The sequence below is a fragment of the Choloepus didactylus genome, chromosome 1, assembly GCF_015220235.1.
Source record: "Choloepus didactylus isolate mChoDid1 chromosome 1, mChoDid1.pri, whole genome shotgun sequence".
Classification (NCBI taxonomy): Eukaryota; Metazoa; Chordata; class Mammalia; order Pilosa; family Megalonychidae; genus Choloepus; species Choloepus didactylus.
Window position 1 is genome coordinate 61380960 of NC_051307.1, and position 22500 is coordinate 61403459.

Consider the following 22500-nt stretch of genomic DNA (forward strand, 5'->3'; position numbering starts at 1 on the left):
TCAACTAAAGAATGCAAGACAAACAAACATGGAATGACAGCCCATCCAGAGGAAGAAGATAAAAATACAGAAAGCACCAACAAAGAAGACAAGAATGTGGACATGCCAAAGAAAGTATTTTAAAAAGTGATCTTAAGGATGCTCAAGGATATGAAGGAAAGTAGAGAAATAACTAAAGGATATAAGAGAAACAATGAATGAATATTTGAGGGTCTGAGTAAAGAGATAGAAATTTTCGAAAGTAACCAAACAGAATTATTGAAACTGAATACCACAATAACTTAAATGAAAAATGCTCAGAATGGTTTTAATAGCAGAGTGGAGCTGGCAGAAGAAAGCATCAGTGAATTTGAAGACAAAACATTTGTAATAGGTGAGGCTGAGGAGCAGGGAAAAAAAAGAAATCTTAAAAGCAAAAATAGCCTAAGACACCTCTGGGACACCTTCATGCACCCCAAAGTACACATTATGGGAGAAGCAGAGGTGAAGAAAGAGAAAAGGGGACAGAAGGAATAGTCAAAGAAATAATGACAGAAAACTTCCCAACTTCCCAACAGATGTGAATATCCACATCCAAAAAGCTCAGAGAACACCAAACAGGATAAATGTGAGGAAGAAACCCATATATTGATCACACTATCAAATGCAAACGACAAGGATGGAGTTCTGGGTTTCTTGAATATGCATATTCATGCTTTTTACTAAGTTTGGAAAATTCTCTATTCTTATTTCTTTGAATATTCCTTCTGCCCCTTTCTCTCTTCTCCTTCTGGGAATCCCATAATTTGTATATTGGTGTGCTTGATGGTGTCCAGTGGTGGTGTTTTAGGCTATTTTCACTTTTTTTTTTTTTCAAAAACCTCTTTGAATCCTTTATTTAAATGTTTGGCAATGTGTGATACATACAAGTAACAGCATCACACAAGCTACAGAAGTACAGAGACCCAAGAACGTACCTCAGAACAAGGGTCTCAGAGCAACCTAGAGTGTTGCCTGCTCTGAACCACAAAAACCCAACTCTGACACATGCAGGACAGACAATATAACAATTTCACTTTGAAACAGTTCTTTTAAACCCTTTCGATGGTGAGATGGAGCAGCTCTTAGTGCCATGGCACTGCTCTATAAGGCCAGCTCGGGCATCTGAAGGTCAGATAGAGTAAGAATGACCAGGGTGAGAGGAAGAGGTTTTATTTTCAGTGTAGAGAGATACCAGATGGTCTGAGTGGATACTTTCAGTCCAGACTCAGTATGGGTCCTGCAGGAATCCACCAGATAAATAGTTTATAAAACAGGGAAGGTGAGAAGCACCAGTCATCCATTTGTGTCACTGATTCCAACTGGCAGACACTGCTGCCTCAGGGGTGATACATGACCACAGAGTGGTATTAAAAGGGACGCATCTGAAAGAAAGAACAGGGTTCACCATGTCAGGGCTGCACCGATCCTTCTGTGCCAATGGATGCCATGGGTCGCTCTGCTTTCATGTGTGAATTAAGGAATGCTTCCTTTGTTTCAAAGTTCCATGTTGAAAAGAACCAAAACCCATCCCCACCCCCACCATCATTCTTCATAAATTCTTTTTCCAAAGTCCTGATTATCCTGGGTCTAGACTTTTTCCTTCAGCTTCAATTTTGACACTTTCTTGACAGTCCCATTCTTGTTTAGAAGCTTCAGGACACAGTCTTTATGATCTAAAACTTTAAGCATGGAGTCTCTGGACTCACTGATTTGATCCATCACATCTCTGCATATTTCCCTGCTCATTTATTCGTTGTAGATCATCGTCAGTTGCTGCTTTTTTCTTTGGGATAATTCCTTCCAGTGTTGGTAAGCCTTTCATGAACATCATGTTCTAGATTTGTCAGCTGTAGTAACTGGGCAGCACAAAGGTGGACTTTCCAACCCTTGGTATGACAGAACACTCCTTTCTGATTAGCAGCACAGCTTTCTTCTCCTCTTTGACCCGGGCACTACTGTACTGCTGAAAGTGGTGGTAAGCAGCTTCCCAGGGGTTCTGACAATGAGGGAGCAAAGTAATAGGAGGCCTTGGACCACTGGAACATACCTCACACCTTCCTTATCAAGGTACTCTTTAGGAGGAGACTTGGGCTTCTCAGCTTTTACCAGCAGACTCTTGGTGGTGGGTTTCTCGTCATCAGTGCTGTTGGTCTCCATCATGTCACCTTCTTCTATGGAAATCACGTGCTGCTGCTTTCGAGGCTTTTTCCTTGGTGAGGCACCAGGTGGTAGGTCGCTTGTAGGAAAGGACAGGTTGTAGCCAGCAACGCAAGAGATGGAGACACAGTGTTGGTGCCCAGTGGAGGAACTGCAGAAACCGGCCTCATGATGTGCAATGGTTCCAACTCTTCTCTAATTTTATCTCAGGTATCAGAGGGTCCAAAATGGAGGAGAGACTGCCCCCACAGCTGCCAACGGTGGAGGGGCTGCCGCGATGCTGATAATGGGTGGCATGACGGGGACTGTGCCAGGAATGGTGGAGAGGGCGACTGTGGGTTTTGACGGGGGACTGGCTACTGTGATCATGGCTGGCATGGCTGGTGGAGGCTGCTGAGCTGTGGGGGGACTGCAGTGGTGGGCTGGTCATTGTTTTGATTAGACATGGTATCCACAGACATGGTAACTGGAGTGGCCGTAGACACATGGATTTCCAACTTGGGTTTGTCACCCACAGCCTGGGCAACCCAGATGTGCTCCACAGAGAGCTCTGCACTAGAGAGCCGGCCACGTCAGGATGCCAAGGAGGAATGAGAGTTTTCCGAACAGCCATTCCATCTGTGACAGATTTTCTTCTGGAGAATACTTGGCTGGGGGGATGAGCCCTGGGCTGGGGCATTGGTGCTGGCATTCTGGCTGTGGGTCTGCACCACTGAATGTACTGCTAATAGGGTTCGCGGATGGTGGCTCCATCCGCTGACACCACTGCTGAAGTCTTTCCCTCAGGCTGTGGCTGCGGAGTAGCCATAGGTGCCGGCTGCAGTCCCTGTGTGCTGATTGGGGCTGCTGAGTGAATTCCCTGTGTCCGGATCAGGGCGGGCAGTATGCCCTGAGTCCGGATCAGGGGCCGGCTCTATGCCTTGGATACGTCGCACATGAGATGCATCCACTGTCATCAGCTGCATGGGGTTTAAGTGGACGGTGGACGCCACCCCAACACTAGTCTGAGCAGTGATGGCAGAGTTTGGCACCTGAGCTGAAACTGGATATTGTCAAATGGTGGACACTGAGCTGGTAATGGGGGTGTACATGTGTGCTGCCAGTGGGTAGGCAGGAAGTACTGGAACTGGACAGGAACAGACGGCCTGTTGTCACTGCGGGTTTCCATCACCACAGGATTTGGAGAGGCCCAGTGTCCTGAAATGGAGATCAGGCTACTCCTCTCCTCAGGGTAATTGGGCTGGATCCCAGGAGAAGTGTGTGAGATTTGCTAAGGAGGGATGGTGTTAGAGGTGGTCACAGGTGGGCAAGACTGGATTGGCTGGTGAAGGATGTGCAGCATGGCTGGCTAAGCCATAGTAGCATTTAGCAACTGAGAAGTCGGCCCCAGGACCGTGGTTACTTTAGAACTGGACATCACAGCAGCAGCTGTAAATGCAACACTCCAACTTGAAGAGGCGGCCCGGGCGTGTTGTTGTGGATGATAGACATCTGCACATTGGTCATCATGATGTGATGTAGGTTACTGGGATGTCCCTGTTACCCACTGATTATTGCCACAGGAATGGCTGAAGCTTCAGAGATGCTATTCTCCATGGTAACAGTGACCTGCCCTGGAACCTTGGGGGGTAGTGACAAGGTAGAAGGTGGAGCAGGAGCAATGGTATAGCTAGGTATGGTGGGCTTCAGGGGAGGCTTCATAACCCCCTGAGAAAATGAGAGTGGCACTGCTGGCGTCAGATGTGCTGGGGGGGCAGTGATCATGACGGGTGCACCTGAGGCGACATAGTGTGTGGACAGCATCTGGACCTGCGGGTAGGGCCTCATCACCACAGGTTCCTGCTTCTCCTCCTGGGACTGTAGGTTGTCACTGGAGCCCAGGTGCTCCCGGGCAATGACTTCAGCATTTCAGCTGAATTCATCATTGATTGCAACAGTTGGATTTATCAATCCTGCGGAACTAGTGTTTGAAATCTGTGAAGGAGCTTGGCTCAACCCAGTGGAAGGGGTTCCCAGTCGAGGAAACTGTTGAGAACTCATTTCCACATGGGCTCTACACAGAGTGGCCGCTGCGCAGCCTCGAGCTCTCCGCCTTGCGCTGTCCGCCTCCAGCTCGGCAGTATTCGGGCTCGGGTCCCACCACCACCGCCGCCGCCGGGGCACTAGCACTCTGCCCCCCACCCCTCATCCCAGCGCCACTACTTCCCTATTTTCACTTTTAATAATTCTTTTTTCATAATGCTCCTCAGCCTGAAAAGACATTAATTCAAAGAAGATAAACAAATAACCTAAAGCACATGAAAATATGTTCAATATCATTAGCCATCAATTAAACTCAAATAAAAAACTTCAATGAAATAGCATTTCACACCCACTAGAATGGCTACTATAAAGAAAAATATATATATATATGTATAGGAAATGTTTGAGAGGATGTGGAAAAATTGGACTGCTCAGTCATTGTTGTCATTGTTGGTGGGAATGTAAAATTGTACTGCCACTGTGGGAGACAGTTTGGTGGTTCCTCAGAAAGTTAAGTGCAGAATTACCATATGCCACAGCAATCCAATTTCTAGGTGAATATCAAACAATTTAAAAATAGGGACTCAGATATTTGCACATCAATGTTCATGGTGGCATTATTCACAATTGCCAAAAGATGGAAACAACCTTAGTTTCTATCAGCTGATGAATGGATACATAGCATGTAGTAAATACATAAAATGCAATATTATTCAGCTGTAAAAAGGAATTAAGTTCTGATACAAGCAACAACATGGATGAACCTTCAAGAAATCATGCTGAGTACAATAAGCCAGACACAAAAGGGCAAATACTGTATGACCTAACTGATGAAATAATTAGAAAACAAATTCATAGAGTTAGAATCTTGAATATAGTTTACTGGGGGATGGGGTGGGAGTAGAGAATGAGGAGTTATTGCTTAAAATGTACAGTTTCTATTTGCATATATCATAATATTTTGGTAATGAATGTTGATGAATATGACTGTAATTAAACAGCACTGAATTATATTTGTGAATATGGTTAAAAACAGAAAATTTAGATTGCATATATGTTACTAGAATGAAAATTTAAAAGAAAAAAAATATCAGGCTGCACAACTGTATCAGTTAGGGTTCTCTAGGGAAACACCACCAACAAGAGATATCTGTAAATATAAGATTTTATAAACACGTCTCACACAACTGTGGGGATGCATGATTCCAAATTCCATAGTGCAGGCAGTGAACTGGCTACTCCTATGAAGGTGTTCAATGAGCACTCAGGCAGTGAACTCGCAACTCTGATAAAGATATTTGATGAACTCCTCAGGCAGTGAACTGGCAACTCCAATGAAGGTGTTCAATGAAATCTTCAGGCAATGAACCGACAACTCGGATGAAGGTGTTCAGTGAACTTCTCAGAAATGCTTCACTGGTTAGTTGAAGGAGAATTGAAGGTCCTCCCTTTCTCTCTCTTCCTTGAGTCTTCAACTGATTAGATTAAATTCAGCTGATTGAATTCTCTCATTGCAGAAGACAGTCTTTTTTTTTTTTTATGTGATCAGTCACAGGTGCAGTCAATTGATGATTTAGTAAAACAGCCTTCTTGTTTAATAACCAGCCACAAATGTTTTTGCAGAAATGGTTAGGACAGTGCAGTGCTTGCTTGACCAGACACATGGACACCATCATTTGACCAAGTTTTGATCCACATAAGTCTAACCATCACAACAACATAGAAAACCCTATTGCAAATGATAAACTACAGTTAATATTTCATTGTGATTGAAGAGGATACATTGTATGATTTCAATATTTTTGAAATTATTGAGACTTGCTTTGTGATCTAACATATGTTCTATCAAAGGGAATGATCCATGTGCCCTGGAGAAGAATGTGTACTCCACTGTTGGTGAAGTGTTTTATATATGTATGCTAGGTCTATCTGCTTTAGATCATGATTCAAGTCTCCTATTTCCTTATTGATCATCTGCCTCGATATCCTATCAATTATTGAAGTGGTATTGAATTATCCTACAATTAATATGGAACTGTTTATTTCTTCCTTATGTTCTGTAAATATTTGCTTCATATATTTTACAGCTTTGCTATTAGAAGCATGTACATTTATAATTGGTATGTCTTCTTGTTGAATTGACCCTTTTATAAATTTATAGGAACTATCTTTTTTCCCTCATAAGTGTTTTTGATGTAACATCTCTTTTATCTAATGTTAGTACAGCTACCCCAGTTCTCTTTTTGTTGCTACTCACATGTTATATTTTTTCCCATCCTTTCATTTTGAACATGCTTTTATCTTAGAATTTAAGACAAGTGTCTGGTAAACAGTATATAGTTGGACCATGCTTTTTTATCCACTCTGCCAATCTCCAACTTTTGACTGGGGAGTTTAATCCATTTACATTTATAGTAACTACTGATAATGCAGGACTTTCTTTTGCCATTTTTCTTTTTTATGATGGTAAGTCTTACAAACCTGTGTCTCCCATTTCTTCCACTAATGGCTCCTCACATAGTTATTTGGCTTTTGTATTGTCCCAATCTGAGATGCTTCTCATTTTTCTTTGTGGTTACTATTGGGTTAAAATTTAACATACTAAATCTCTAGCAATCATATATGCTTTGATATCAACTTTTCTTCAATAACACACATACTTGCTCTTGTATCTCTCCATCCCCCCACCATTTTTTGTACTTGTTACTGACTATATTTTTGTACATTGTATTTCTCAAACCATCAATTTATCATGCTTTTAACTGATTCGCATTTTAGCACCTAAAGTAAGAAGTGGAGTTACATAACCAATGATACAATACAATAGTATTGGCATTTATAATTTCCTATATGGTTACTTTTACTGGCTGTCTTTATTTCTTTATGCTATTTTGATCCACTATCTTTTTTTCTTTCCTTTCACTTTGAAGAACTTCCATTAGCACTGCTTGTGGGGCAGGTCTAGTGGTAAATAATTCCCCCAGCATTTGTTTATCTAGGAATGTCTTAATCTCTACCAAATTTATGACATTTATGTCTTCCCTGATACAAAATTCTTGTTTGCCGATTGTTTTCTTTCAGCACTTTAAATATTTTGTACTACTGCCTTCTTGCCTCCATGTTTCCTGATGAAAAGTTAGCAATTAATCTCATTGGGAATCCCTTGTACATAACATATAGCTTTTCTCTTGCAGCTTTCAGACCTACCTCATTATCCTTTGTATTGGAAAATATGATTACTACACTTCTGGGCATGGCTGTTTTTCTTAATGGCTTCTTTTTAAAATTTATCCTGTTTTGTGTTTGTTGGGCTTCTTGAGTGTGCATATTCATATCTTTCATTAAATTTGGGAAGTTTCCTACCATTATTTCTTTGCACATTACTTCTGTCCTTTTCTCTCTTTCTTCTCCTTCTGAGACTCCTATGATGTGATGGTTTCCTACAGGTCTCTTAGGCTCTGTTCATTCTTTTTTTATTATTTTACCTTCATCTCCTCAGCCTGAATCATTTCAGTTGTCTTATCTTTGAGTTCATGATTCTTTCTCTGTCATATCCAATCTGGTGTTGAAAATTCCTAGGGAATTTTTCATTTCAATTATTTTGTTCTTCAAATCCAGTATTTCTGTGGAGAGATTTCCATATTGTTCATTCATTGTATTTCACATATCCTTTAGTTACTTCTCTGTGTTTTCTTTTATATCCTTGAGCATACTGAACATCATTATTTTAAAATCCATGTTTGCTAAATCCAAAGTCTTGTTCCACTTCATTGGCGGAATCTGAATTTTTATCTTGGTCATTTCAGTGAGCCATCATTTCCTGTTTCTTTATTTCTTCTTTAATTTCTTTTTGCATATAGTGCATTTTAATATTTTAAAGAGTTAACTCTGGGATTTAGTCTTTGGGCTATCCCTTAAGTTTCTATCCAGATAGTGACATGATAGAGATTTTCTTCAATGCCAGGAGCTAATCAAAACCAATAAACCATAGAAAAAAAAGCACCTTTCACTCTCTTTGCAAATTGCCTCTGCTTTAGCTGCTGGTATCCTTCAGAGCTTAGTTGTCCTATGAAGCAGATCAGTCTGAGGCAAATGGGAAGTGCAGGGATCCTCTCTGTCTTACCTGAGACTGCAGAGGTCCTGGAGTGAGAGAGCCTGCTTCTTCTCCTGGGCCTGTGCTTGCTAAAGGCCCCAGGAATCCCCCATTTTCAGTCCATGGGAATTTGAGTGAATACCCTTTCTAATCCCTTTGGAACAGAACTCTTACCCTTCCTGGGTGCTTTTTCAAGTGATCTAATGCAGGTAGTTCTTTGTCTGAGGCCACTTCAACTTAATTATTTCTCACACTGTCCCAGCTGTCTGAAAGAGGCTTCTTCTACTCAGAACAAATTCTGGGAGTGCAAGCCTGAGGTCAGACATATTCCACAGCTCAGTGTCTCACACTTTCTCCTGGTAGATTGGCACTAACACACATACACCCCAGTATTTACACGAGGACCAGTTTCCTCCCTCTGGAATATGGTCATGGCTGCAAAATGGAAGTGCAAGCTGGCTGTACCCTCTATTGTGGGAGGTGTGTTGGAGGGGCCAGAAAGGGCAGCACATGTCTGGTTAATGGATTTCTTTAACTGTTTTCCATAGTTTTGAGGAAGATTGCTGTCTTCCAGATTCCTCTTCCACCTGTGCCCCTAGGGTGCTGGGATGATGGATGCCCTCAGCATGGGTCCACAGTGGTATGAAGCAGCCAATCAAAGGTAGAGATCTGGAATCAGATAACACATCCCTGGGGTTTGAAGGACTAGTTCTTTTTTTTCAACAATTTTATTGATATATACTCATATACCATACAGTCTATCCAAGATGTACAACCAATGACTTTACTATAATCACAGAGTTGTGCAATCATCAACACAATCAATTGCAAAACATTTTCATTACTCCAAAAAGAAAAACCCCATATCCCTTAGCAAACACCTCTCAATCCCTCTATCCTTCCCCAGCCCTACAGAATCTAATTCTGTCACTATAGGTTTATTTATACTTAAAAAGTACTCAAATATTACTATTAATTATAGTCCATAGTTTTCATTGTGTGTATTTTTTCCATATACCACCCTCTTAATAACACCCTATAATAGTGACACACATTTGTTGCAGTTCATGAAAGAACATTCCCATACCTGTTCTATTCATCACGATATAGTCCACCACAGGGTTCACTATATTATAAAGTCTCATGTGTTATCCTCTAGCTTTCCTTCTAGTAGCATATATTACCTAAAACCACCCCTTTCATGCACATTCACACACCTAATTCAGCGCTCTTAATTATACTCACTGTAGTATGCTACTATCACCTCTAACCATTTCCAAGCATTTTCAATCAACCTAAATAAAAATTCTGCATAAAGTAAGCATCAGATTATCCATTCATCTGTTGATGGACACTTGGGTTGCTTCCATCTTTTGGCAATTGTGAAAAATGCCACTATGGACATCAGTGTGCAAATGTCTGTTCATGTCCCTGCTTTCAGTTCTTCTGGGTTTATATCTAGTGGTGGGAATGCAAGATGATATGTCACTTCTATACATAGCTTCCTAGGGAAATACCAAACAGTGCACCATTTTACATTCCCATCAGCATTGAATGAGTGTTCTCTCTCCATATCCTCTCCAACTCTTATAGTTTTCCATTTTTAATAGTGCCCATTCTAGTAGGTATGAAGGGATATCTCTAATGAGGTTTTGATTTGAATTTCCATATTTGCTAATGATCCTGATCATTTCATGTGCTTTTTGGCCATTTGCATTTCTTTTTTGGAGAAATGTCTATTTAAGTCTTTTGCCCGTTTTTAATTGGGTTGTTTTCTACTGTTTTTGAGTTGTAGGATTTATTTATCCTACAGTGGATAGTAAACACTTATCATATATGTGGATTCCAAATATTTTCTCCCAATGAGTATGCTGTATTTTTAATTTGATGCTTTGATGCCCCAAAGTTTTAAATTTTGGAGAGGTTACACTTTCTATTTTTTTCTTTTGTCATTTTTTCTCTAAGTTTTCTGAAATAAAGTATATTGAAAATGGGCATTTAATGTACCATATTTAAGATTATGCTATTTATTGAAACCTTTGGTTTAGAATTTTTCATATAGTTTGATTAGTAGTCCATGATGCATGAAGTGCAATTCCTGTGTAGCATATATTAAATAAACAAAGGATTTCTTTCCATTGATATAATTATTTATTATTTATAAGGGAAACCACTAACCTTTCCTAATTCCAATGTAAATTATTTATATAGTCATAGCATTAAAGAAAGCTGAAGGTGATTTTAAAGCTTAAATGAAGCAGATAATGAAAATTCTAATATATATATTGTTCATTTAAATGTACAAATATTGAAGAATAGTAATTCACTGAGAACTTACAGTCAGCTAGGCATTAAGTAGAACTTACATGTATATTAACTACCTGTGAATTAGACATTGTTTTATATAGTTTTCCAGAGTAAAAACTCACATTTTGAAATAGTAAGTAGCCCAACAAAATTCCTAAGGATATGGAGCCAGATTTGGATCAATACTGTCTTTTCCCCATAGTTTTTACAGCTCCTTTTAAAGAAGCTTAATTTAGAGATAATTTCAAAATGCTTATATAACATTATTGGACATATATCTATAAAATGCAATAAATAAGCAATTCTAGATTGTGTTGGGTATACAAAATATGTTTGGGCATTAGGACAGTGGAGAGCAGGCTAGCCTTGGATGTAGCATCACAAATAAGTGTGCCTTAAAGAATGGGAAAAATCATATTTGGAGGGAAAAACAGTAATACTATCATAAGCAGATCAATGCTCATGGAAAGGAGTGGAATACAGAGAGTGGGGGGTGAAGGAGGTGAACAATGAATGGATAAGGTGAGAAAGCTGACAAAGCTGTTGTTGGGAATAGTCAGTAATATGGAAAGTAATGATGGAAGTGGATCAAGTTGCTGAGATTCTTAATGCCGACTTAAGGATGCTCAATTTATCATAAGGACATCGAATCTTGAAGTCAACCTGGAAACAGAGTTATATGATTGTATCTTTCAGAAAATTGATCTGACATTTGATTGGAAAGAAACTGGAAGCAATGAGACTAACCACAGTAATTAAAATATAATTGGCGATAAAATCTGAACCTGGGAAAGACTCCAGAAGAGGGAAAGATGCATAGATATAAACAATATTTTCAGAAGAACAAATACTAAACTGCAACTTTTGAACAATAAAATGAATGGTTGTTTTCTCTTGTGAGTAGCAACCATTTAATATCTGATCTTATATTACCAGTATTTAATAGAGTGTTTGACACATTTGTATATTTAATAAACATTCCCTGATTACATCATGTATTAAATATTTTTGATTATTAGTGAATTTAAACATTTTTCATACATTTATTGACCTTTTTTAAAAATTCTACTTGATAGCTTCATTTTCCTACTTTTCCAATAAGCCTTATGGTTTTTCATGCTATCTATATATTCATTTTACTTTGAAACATAATTAAAATTTTAAGTGTATTTGTACATTTCTTTTTCAATATTTTCTTCTTGCATTACACTTATGATGCTTTGAAATATACAGAAATTTTCATTTAAATTAACTCAAATCTACTGGTTTCTCCCATCGACCTTTGAATAATTCTCCCTTGAGGCCATTGACAGATATTCAAGGCATTTACCTCACCAGGAGTCTATATATAAACTTACCCTGGACCACACCACTTTTATACAATGAAAATGGATTCTCAGTACCTGCCCCAAAGGAGAATTTCCTGTTACTAATGTCTTTCAAGGGCAGCCTGGGTAGATCTATATTTTTTCAGAATTACATATTTGCTTGTACCAACAAAAAAAAACTAACCAAGCTTGTTGGTTTTCCTCTTCTGTCAGCTAGCCATATGAGAAACTTCATGTTTGCAGAAGTATAATCTGAAAGAGATGTTAGTGCCACAATGTCAATGGCATTGGGGTCTGTTCTACCTGCTTGTGCAGTTTTCTGTGTCCTCTAGCCCAGCTAATGCCTGATCCTGATGATCCTAAATATACCGCTTCCATTTTAAAATGTATTGCCTATGGATTTTATACTTTGTTAGTCTGACATATATCAGTTCATGAAGGGCAGTTCTAGTCTGATAGCCAGTTGATGTCCCATGCTCAGGTACTCTGGCACTGACAGGGTCCATAGAATGTGATGGAGTTATTTTTTGCATATTCAGATTATTTCATCTGTGCCACAGAAAGTAAGGCCTTATTCAAAAACCATATGGATATCTGTTGTGATTCTCCTTTTGGGCTTTCCATAAATTTCCAAAAACTCCACGTCTCTTTCCAGATATCTAATACTGTAGGCTGCTAGGTCCTAAGGTCCAAATATCAGGACTACCTGCATCACCTCTTAAGCCCAGTGAAAATCCCTTGCATATTCTGAAGACCCACTCAATGGGCATTCTTCTCCCATTTGGACAGACATATCTGTGTGGGGTATCTATGTCAACTACGTCTGAAATGTAGAAATGTTAGGTTATAAATTTACACAAGTTAAAGAATTGCTATCATTATAGTAAGCTAAGAATTAAAAATAGTCAGGCATATATCATTTTATGTCTTTTTCTGATAATCATTTTATTGAAAAAAACTTGTTTCATATCATTATAACAAAATAAAACATTTAATATCATTTCTTTTATTTCATATCTTTTTATTACATATTTTATGTATTATGTTATAAATAATATCTTATTATAGTGGTGCATCTAACCAATTTGTAGATAAGGATGCATATATTTGGTATATACATCAAATGATTTACTGTTAGGCATGTATGATCAAAACAATTTGGAATCCCTCCTGGAAGAATTTCCAGAAGCAACTGGATGACAGTTGAAAACACAGAAGATGATAAAAAATCTAGGTAAAACTCAAGGCTGAAAAAAAGGTAAGGTCGAGATTGAACCAGGCAACAGTAAGGTTAAGAGAGAAACACAATCCAGCAAAAAAGTCTGAGACAAGACAGTTAGGAATAGAGAGATGAGTGCAATCACCCAATCCAGTGTTACCACAGGGACTTTCAATACTTCCAAACACTACAGACTAGTTATGAAGATAGTTAAAAGATGAATTTTGTAGGTACCATGTACTGTTTGGTTATGACCTGAGTGAGAGAGCAGGTTCAGTGATGTTAGAAACAAGCACTATATCTAAAAACGCTCACCCAATTGTGGAGGAGAAAAGAATTTATTCACTATCTTGCAAGAGTGGGAGCACCACCAAAGAAATGTGGCAGATGTGTTGAACAATAGAACACAGCAACATTTTATATCCTAAGTCTAACACCCAAGTACCTCCCGTGTTTCTCCATTGGCTGGATACTCCAGAGAGTACAGCCGATTCAAGAGAGCTAACTAGTCTGCCTTTGGGATTTTAAATTGTACAGCCTATCTGAGAGGGCTCATCCAGTTTAAATTTCTCACCGAGAGTTCCTGCCTTTGATTATAGCTAGTGCCAACTCTGGGCCTATGTCAGGTGCTCTCTCCTTCCCTTTAACTGTGGAGTCCCAGTCTTGTTTAGTTTCCATTTTCCCTACTCCATGTTGCCTTTATGTGAAAGCTAAACTTAACCCTTTCTTACAAGTGAGATGGTGACAGCAGAAAAAATAAATGGGAGGGAACCAAATAGTACAATTTCCAATCTAAATCCACACCCCTTTTAAATCATGGACTCATATGATTTAGCTACTCCTGTTTAACACCTTTGTTAGATTGATTCATGAATCATGTACCTCAAAAAAGACAATCTTAATCTAAATTCACATTCTTTTCATTGTGACCCCATTTGTATGTGAAACATTTGAAAATATATTACCAGTTAAGATATGAACTCATTTTGAATAGTCTTATATAAATCCACAATCCTATTTTGTTGTGACTAAAATGAATCAATGTGGGCCTTAATCTTAATTATTGGAGGCCCTAAAGAGATAAAGTTTGGACACAGTCAGAGAATCCAGAAAATTTTAAAGACAGCCAGTCAGAGAAAGCCACAAGAGGCAACCATGTGATGAAGGCAAAGATGGAAGCCAAGGATCTCCAAGATTTGTGTCAATCAGGACAAACATGTTCAGGGAGGAATCATGGCATGTACAAGACCAAGATGTTGGACTCTAGCCACTCAAACCTTAAGACAATGAGTTCATGTTATTAAGCCAAGTGTGTTGTATTTGCCATAACAGCCTTGGTAAGCTGAGACATTGTCTGATTTTTGATTCAGCCTTTCTTTATCAAGCATCCAGGTGTTTCTTTCCATTCTCTCAGGAAACTTCCCTTACTAATTACCTTTCACCTATTAAAATTCCACTTATCTGAACAATTCATCTGAAATGAAACTTCCTTCGAAAATCTTTGCTTTTTTCTCATGGTCACTAAGATATTTCTTCTTTATGCTCCCAAATAACATGTTTACAGTACTTTATTATTTATATCATATTTTACTGCATTCTTCTTATGTGTCATTCTCCCATTCTAGTTATAAGCTTCTTGTAATGAGTCATTTCTAATATCTAAGAAATCTTCAGCACCAACTTGCTAACATCATAAATGCTGAATGCCCAGTGTCTTACCCAAATCCCTGTACATTTTATTTTTTATTTGTTTTCCATGGATGATGCATTTGATTTTATTTAAAACTTTCATTTTCAATTCATTTCTAAATTTTGATGGCAATGTAAAATGGTATTTTAAAAGAGGAATATTTATTTACCATAAGACTCTACTTCTAAAGTGTGTAATTTATCCAAGTTTGTTTTCATCCCTGCCATGATCATACATAATTCTAAGATAATAGTTAGGAATCATAATTTTATACTCTAAGGGTTTTGAGTTAACATTAAAAGTTATTTACTGTTTGACTCAAATATTTTTGTTTAGAACTGCATAAAAACAATACTAAAGCATAGCCAACAAATTAGATTTTCAGCAACATTATTTGTTGTTTACAAATATGCAAGTACTAATCTATGGAATTTCTCTCACTTCATTTTACTTCTCACAAAATTCATCATTGAGTTTAATACCAATGATACATCACAATTCTATGTTATCATATATAATTTCAATATTTAAGTCTTGTTCAAAATTCTTGACATTTTGCTGAATTGAGTACCAAAGGGTCCATTTGCCAGTTTGAATATATTGTGTCCCCCAAATGCCATTATCTTTGATGTAATCTTGTGTGGGCAGACATGATCAGTGTTGATTAGATTGTAATTCTTTGAGTGTTTCTTTGGAATGCACCCCACCCAGCTGTGGGTGATGACTCTGATTAGATAATTTCCATGGAGGTTGCTCTGCCCATTCAGGGTGGGTCTAAGTTGATCAGTGGAGCCATATAAATGAGCTGACATAACAGAAGGAACTCAGTGCAGCTGTGAGTGAACTTCTGAAGAGGAGCTACAGCCAAGAGGGACACTTTGAAGAAAGTACAGGAGCTGCAGATTAGAGACAGTTTGAAGATGGCCATTGAAAGCAGACTCTTGCTCCGGAGAAGCTAAGAGAGGACAAATACCCCAAGTGCAACTAAGAGTGACATTTTATGAGGAACTGCTGCCTAGAGAGGAACGTCCTGGGAGAAAGCCATTTTGAAACCAGAACTTTGGAGCAGACGCCAGCCACGTGCCTTCCCAGCTAACAGAGGTTTTCTGGACACCACTGGCCATCTTCAGTGAAGGTACCCAATTGCTGGTGTGTTACCTTGGACACTTTATGGCCTTAAGACTGTAACTGTGTAACCAAATAAACCCCCTTTTATAAAAGCCAATCCATCTCTGGTGTTTTGCATTCCAGCAGCATTAGCAAACCAGAACAGTCCATATAAAAGAATTTACTTTTCCTGTTGTGAAATCCAGCTGAAGATTTTCCTAGATCGACTTTAAGATTGTTAATTACTCAGCATGAGAAGATTAATGCTAAGGAAAGAGTGATAACTGAAGACATACCTTCATTCATGACATGGTGAGTTTTATACACCGTGAATTCACACTTGATCTATAAGTGTTGCTGTAAAAATAAATAAGTGTGTGTGATTTTTCATGAATAACATCTCCAGCATGCATAATCTGGCACTGTCTCAAGGGGTTTCATCCACTGGTAAAGACTTGTCTCTCTATCAGGTAGACCAGTGGATATAGACACTTCCACTTTCATTACATCTATATTATGATTTCTTACATGTTGTATGACTATATACTAAATGCTTTCATACACAGTTGATGTTTACATCAGTCCTCTCCAGCCTAATTTGGCTTAGATTGACACAGTAGTCAGGATGACTATCAAAGCTCTACCTGATTGATGACAATTTTTTTGTTTTTTGTTTTTTGTTTTTGTTTTTGTGTGTGTATATGTGTGAGAGTTTTTTTTTTTTTTCCATGTTTAAAGGTTCACTCAAGGGCTGAAATCTCATCCATATAAAAAACATTTTAGTATGAGTTCTCTCATGTCATCTAAGGTCAGAATATTTCCTGAAGCCTTTCACATATATGGAATTCATAGGGTTTTCCTCTAGTTTGGTTTCTGTCATGTTGTCTAAGGTTACAGAAATCAACTAAGATTTCCCCATATAGATGATATTCTTATGGTACCTCTGCAGAGTGAGTTTTCTCATGTTTTCTAAAGGCATAATGATAAATGAAGGCTTTCCCACAAAGATGACCTTCATATTGTTTCTCTCCAGTGTGAGTTCTCTTTTGTTGTCTCAGGAAAGGAAGAAAATTGAGTGTCTTTCCGACATACAGTGCATTCATATGGCTTCTCTCCAATGTGAGTCCTCAGTTTCCTGTGAAGCATACTAATGATGTATGATGTGGTGCCTTTTTAATGATATTTAATCAAGACTTATATATGAGGTTGATTGACACATTGGTCAAAACTTATTAGGTGGCAAATGTGCCAGATACTATTCAAGTTGTTAAGAACACAGGAATGAACAAAACAGATAAAGGCCCCTTATCTCTAAAGCCTATATGCTAATGGTAGTAGTGGGGATTGGGGTGATGAATTATAGATGTAGCAAAAATTAACTACTTAGTATGTGGAGAAGTAATTAGTGATATGAAGCAAAAACAGGGCAGGAAAGAGAACGAGTAGCTGGAATGAACACAAAAGGCAATGAACAGTCTTAGTAATTCAAATGTGGGTCTAAGTAATAGTGACGGAATTACTCCCAAGAGGACTTTGTAGGATGTGGGGGCAGATTCACTCATGATGTAAAGAAGTCAGTAGCCCCGGCTGAACCCATCCCACATTATGGTCTACACTCCATTAATTCCTAGTTATCTTTCATGAACCATATTAATCCCACTTCCAGCAGTCAGTGGTTAAACTAGCCTGAGACTGTTTTCTGTCCCTTTTAGATGTAATGAAAATAATGGTGAACAGGATTGTAATAATGATATCAGTTAGATCAGGATCAGCAATCACCATCAAACAGATATTAATGAGGGTCAGTTTATTAATTTAAGTGTCTCACAAAGCTTCTTTAATTAATGCCCCATGGTTTATATGTTTTAGGGAACAAATCTCCCCACAGAAATTAAATGATGACAATGCACATAAACTCCTTTAGGATTTGATGGAAAACATTTTGCACTGAAAAGAATGTAATATTGTCACTGACCTAATAGTCATCCTCTAGATGCTATTCCTTTAATCCCAAATGTTTTAGGGAACAAGATATGTATTTTGAAATTCTATAAATATTGAAAAATTAAAGCAAGTAATGAAGTATTACAAAACCCTTCCCTGTGAAATCTAGGTAAGAGAAATATCTCTTTGTTTTTGCTTTCCATAATAACATCCATGAATTTTACTTATTTAAATTTATTTATCATTTTTCATTGTTTTTAGACTTCAACTCCTTAGATATCTTTCTAGCTTTTCTGTAAATTGAAGACTGTGGAGACTAAGATAAGACAATACTGCAGTGACTATTTCTGATTATAAAGTACTTCAAAACATACAAGAAGATCACATAGTAATTCTTTTAAATAATACAGGAATATCCACTGAAAGTTATTTCTAACTTATGTGAATGATTAAATGGTTAATATTTAATGTTTTAAAAAATAATAAAATTTCATCAAAATCCTTTATATTGGTGTTGTCATTACGGAAAATTAACCAGTGTACCAAAGAACTTATATGATTTACATCTTCAAATAATACCACCTAATGTATCAATTAACAAAGAAGGTTGTCTTGAAAGGCAAAACAAAATTTGTTCTCTAAAACCCTAGTAAGTTTAAAGAATTATGGTTTTTTGTAAGAATTGGAAAGTTAAAGCATGCTCAATTTCTTATATTCAATTATAAATATAGATATACTTTCAAACATTGTATAAATATACAAGGAAACAGAAAAATAGAAGCAATGACTCAATTCAGATGAAAGAAAAACACACTTTACAAAATGATTTTTCAGATTAATTTATTTTTTAGTGTCTTCATCCAAATTAAAAATTAAATTTGCAGACGTCAAGGAGGTAATTTACTATCATTGGTAGGATATTGAATGTAAGTTCATTTGTCACAGGTATCAGAGTGGAAATGGTATTTGAATCATTCTGCAATTTTTATAAGCATTTTAAAGGTCTTTTCAAAGAAGTGTGTCACAATTTTTCTCAAAGGCTGGAATCTAATAAGGATGAATGAATGTATAACAGAAGCAATGTAGATTATCCTAGATTGATTTGGGTATATAAAATATGCTTGCATGTTTAGAATGTGGAGATCATTGTGGTCTGGATATTTAGTTAAAATTTTAGTAAGTAGCATTTATATAAACTGTTTCTTAAAGAACACATGAAACAAATTTGATATTTTAACAAGAATAACAGGAAAAGGAGCACAGACATAGTGTTTGTGGAAATGAGTGTGATACTCAGTGTGGAGGGAGGATATAAGTGCAGCAATGGTTGAAAAGAGAGACAAAGTTGGAAGAGCTGTTGTTAAATGTAGGAAATGGAGATGGAAGTGGATAAGGTTAGAAAGGACTTTACACCCAAGGAATTTGAAGGTATCTTAGAAATACCAAAATTTTATGTTTTTCTGGTAACAAGCTGTTTCTTCTGTCAATATCAGCAAACTATGTCCACTGTTCTCCAGTAAAGATAAATAAATCTGAAAATGATCAAGGGAAGGTGACCTTAAAAGAGTAATCAAATTATAGGGATAATGTGACAAGCTAAAAATATTAAATGGAATGTCTATGGAGCAAGTTGGATAGGGTAAATAATGGGTATTCTAAAACCTCATAATTTCTTCATGATTATAACAGTATGTTCAGAAGTTTAATATTATAAAATCAAGGAGAACCTTAAAACAAGGAATTGATGTATTCAGATAAAAGGAGAAAAGATATTTTATTTGTAACTAGTCTTAGAGAAATTACACGCACCAGGCAGGAATAGGTTTCACACTAGGTTGATATGAATATGAAGGTGAAATATACAAATTACTTATTAAATAAATATGTACATATATATTTCTTGATTTTCCATTTATGTTCCATTGTGTTTCAGTACAAAAAAGCTAACACTGAGATTATTTGAAAACACTGTACCACATATGGATATCCTTGATTTGTATAGTAACCTTCCATAAATTCATACAAAAAACTTACTACTCTAAGGACTTTCTTTGTAATTATGAAAATATTCCTACAAATCCTGACCAAAGACCTTGAGGTCATAGACCTCAATTTTAGAAGAAATAATATCTCCTAGGTTATTTATGAATGTATTTGAAAGACAACAGGAGATGATTGGAGAAACTCCTCTGCCTGTTATATGGAGGGAAATTTGAAGGGAAATTAAGACATTCTAAAGTAAAATCTTATTTCTCCATTATTTTTATCTAAACAGAGAAGATGGAGATGACAGAACATAACCACTCAATGTCAACTGAATTTACCCTCACAGGATTTACTGATGAACCAGAAATAAAGCCCCTTCTATTTGTGGTGTTCTTTGCCCTCTACCTGATCATCATGGTTGGGAATCTTGGTTTGGTAGCACTGATCTATATGGAGCAACATCTTCACACACCAATGTATATCTTTTTGGGCAACCTGGCTCTGATGGATTCGTGCTGTTCCTCTGCTGTTACTCCCAAGATGTTAGAGAACTTCTTTTCAGAAGATAGAATGATATCCCTCTATGAATGCATGGCACAATTTTATTTTTTCTGCTTTGCTGAAACCGTTGACTCCTTTCTTCTGGCAGCAATGGCTTATGACAGGTATGTGGCAATATGCAGCCCACTGCAGTACCACACCAGGATGTCAATGAAACTCTGCATTAAGATGACTGCATGGGCCTACATAGCTGGAAATGTGCATTCCATGATTCATGTAGGCTTACTGCTTAGGCTAACTTTCTGTAGCTCTCATGAAGTCAATCACTTTTTTTGTGATGTCTTTCCATTGTATAGGCTTTCTTGTGCTGACCCGTATATCAATGAACTGATAATACACATCTTTACAGGGTTAATTCTTATATTCACTATTACTATAGTTCTAATCTCTTATTTTTACATCCTCTTCACTATTTTCAAGATGAAATCCAAAGAGGGAAGAGGTAAAGCCTTATCGACTTATGCATCCCACTTTCTCTCTGTCTCAATATTCTATGGCTCTCTACTTTTTGTATATACTCAACCAAGTTCAGTCAAAGAAGAATATAAAGATATACCTGTTGCTGTGTTTTACACTCAAGTAATTCCTTTATTAAACCCTTTTATTTATAGTCTTAGAAATAAGGAAGTAGTAAATGCTGTAAAAAGAATTATGAAGAATAAAACTCAGAACATTCTGAAACAAATATCAGCCCCTGCAACAAACTGATTTTAATGTGGTAATGTTTTCAAAGGCAAGTGTTATTGGGAAAAATGTAAAGTGGCCATTTTGTATGTAAAACATAAAATCAGTAAAATTAGATGATGTGAAAGTCAGATAATCTTTAAACGGATATTTACGTTCAGAAAGGAGGGCTTCTACTGAGACGTACTGCAAACTCTAAGCTAATGGAGTCCATCAAGTACAAGTAAATGATTACTTCTAAGTAAACAAATGTGTCAGAGTGTAATTCATTTCAATGTTCAGTAAATTCACATACTAAGGAAATACTTAGTATTGTTGGTAAACATATGTAATGCCAAACATAAAGACCCAAATCCAAGTGATTAATCCCATCTTAACCAACATCATCTATCAGATGTAAACTGTGCTTATGAATTTGATTCTCATTGCTTTTGTTCTAGAGATTATGTTTGAATATGGATTTATGCAGAACATGTATTCTCAATTAAGAACATTTTCATCTTTTAGGTATTTATTCTCTCATGCTGTCTTGAGATAGAGCATATTTAAAAGGGAGATTTGTCACTCTATTGTTGAAAATGGTGTGACTTATATTGAAATCCCTATGAATTTGAATGTTTTTAGATAGTTTGATTATTTTTCATGATGTTTGACACTGTAATTCCTGAATATATCAATTATTTATTTGATCCTCTGATGTCATTAATAGTCTTGTTCATTGTTAGGAAAATCATTAACCTGTAATTTTTCAATATGAATTGTTATATTCACATCATTAGCAGAAAGATGGAACTACTGTGCAAACATCTAAACAAAAAATATTTATTGATCACTTAAAAGTGCAAAGCAAAAGCAAGTAACTTACTCAGACCCTGCTATCTGCTATATGCTAAACTGGAATTTTCACATATATTGACTACCAATGTTTTAGGCATTAATTTTTCAATCTTTTCCAGAGCAAAGCTCACACTATTAGATATTCAGTGGTCTACCCAAGTTCGTCTAGGTCACCCTTGAATAGGGTTGAGACTTGGATCAATACTGCCTTTTTTCCAAGCATTTTATACTTACATTAAATCTCAAAATGTTTGCAATATAAGAAGTATATAGAATACACATATATGAATAAAAAGCAATGCAGATCACACACAAGCAATCCTCAATTGTGTTGGATGTCTATAACATACTTGGGGGTTCAGACATTGGAGATCAGTCTTGCCCAGGATATTTAGTTAAAATAGCATTAGAGGTAAATATGCTTTAAAGAATGAGAATCTTTTTTGATATTTGAGGAAAACAGAAATAATAGCATAAACCAAGTCAAAGTTTATGGAAATGAGTTTGGGCCTGGGGTTATTGGATCAGGGAGGTGCACAATGGG

General features: G+C 37.0%; 1 protein-coding gene and 1 pseudogene across 1 annotated transcript; one reads left to right on the plus strand and one right to left on the minus strand.

Moving 5' to 3' along the window:
* Nucleotides 1–1608: 1608 nt before the first annotated feature.
* On the minus strand, nucleotides 1609–4221 carry LOC119532886 (annotated as a pseudogene).
* Nucleotides 4222–20168: 15947 nt separating this feature from the next.
* LOC119513573 (olfactory receptor 5K3-like) lies at nucleotides 20169–21143 on the plus strand. Its single transcript, XM_037808946.1, has one exon. The coding sequence runs from the start codon at nucleotides 20169–20171 to the stop codon at nucleotides 21141–21143; it is 975 nt and encodes a 324-aa protein (XP_037664874.1).
* The last annotated feature ends 1357 nt before the right edge of the window (nucleotides 21144–22500 follow it).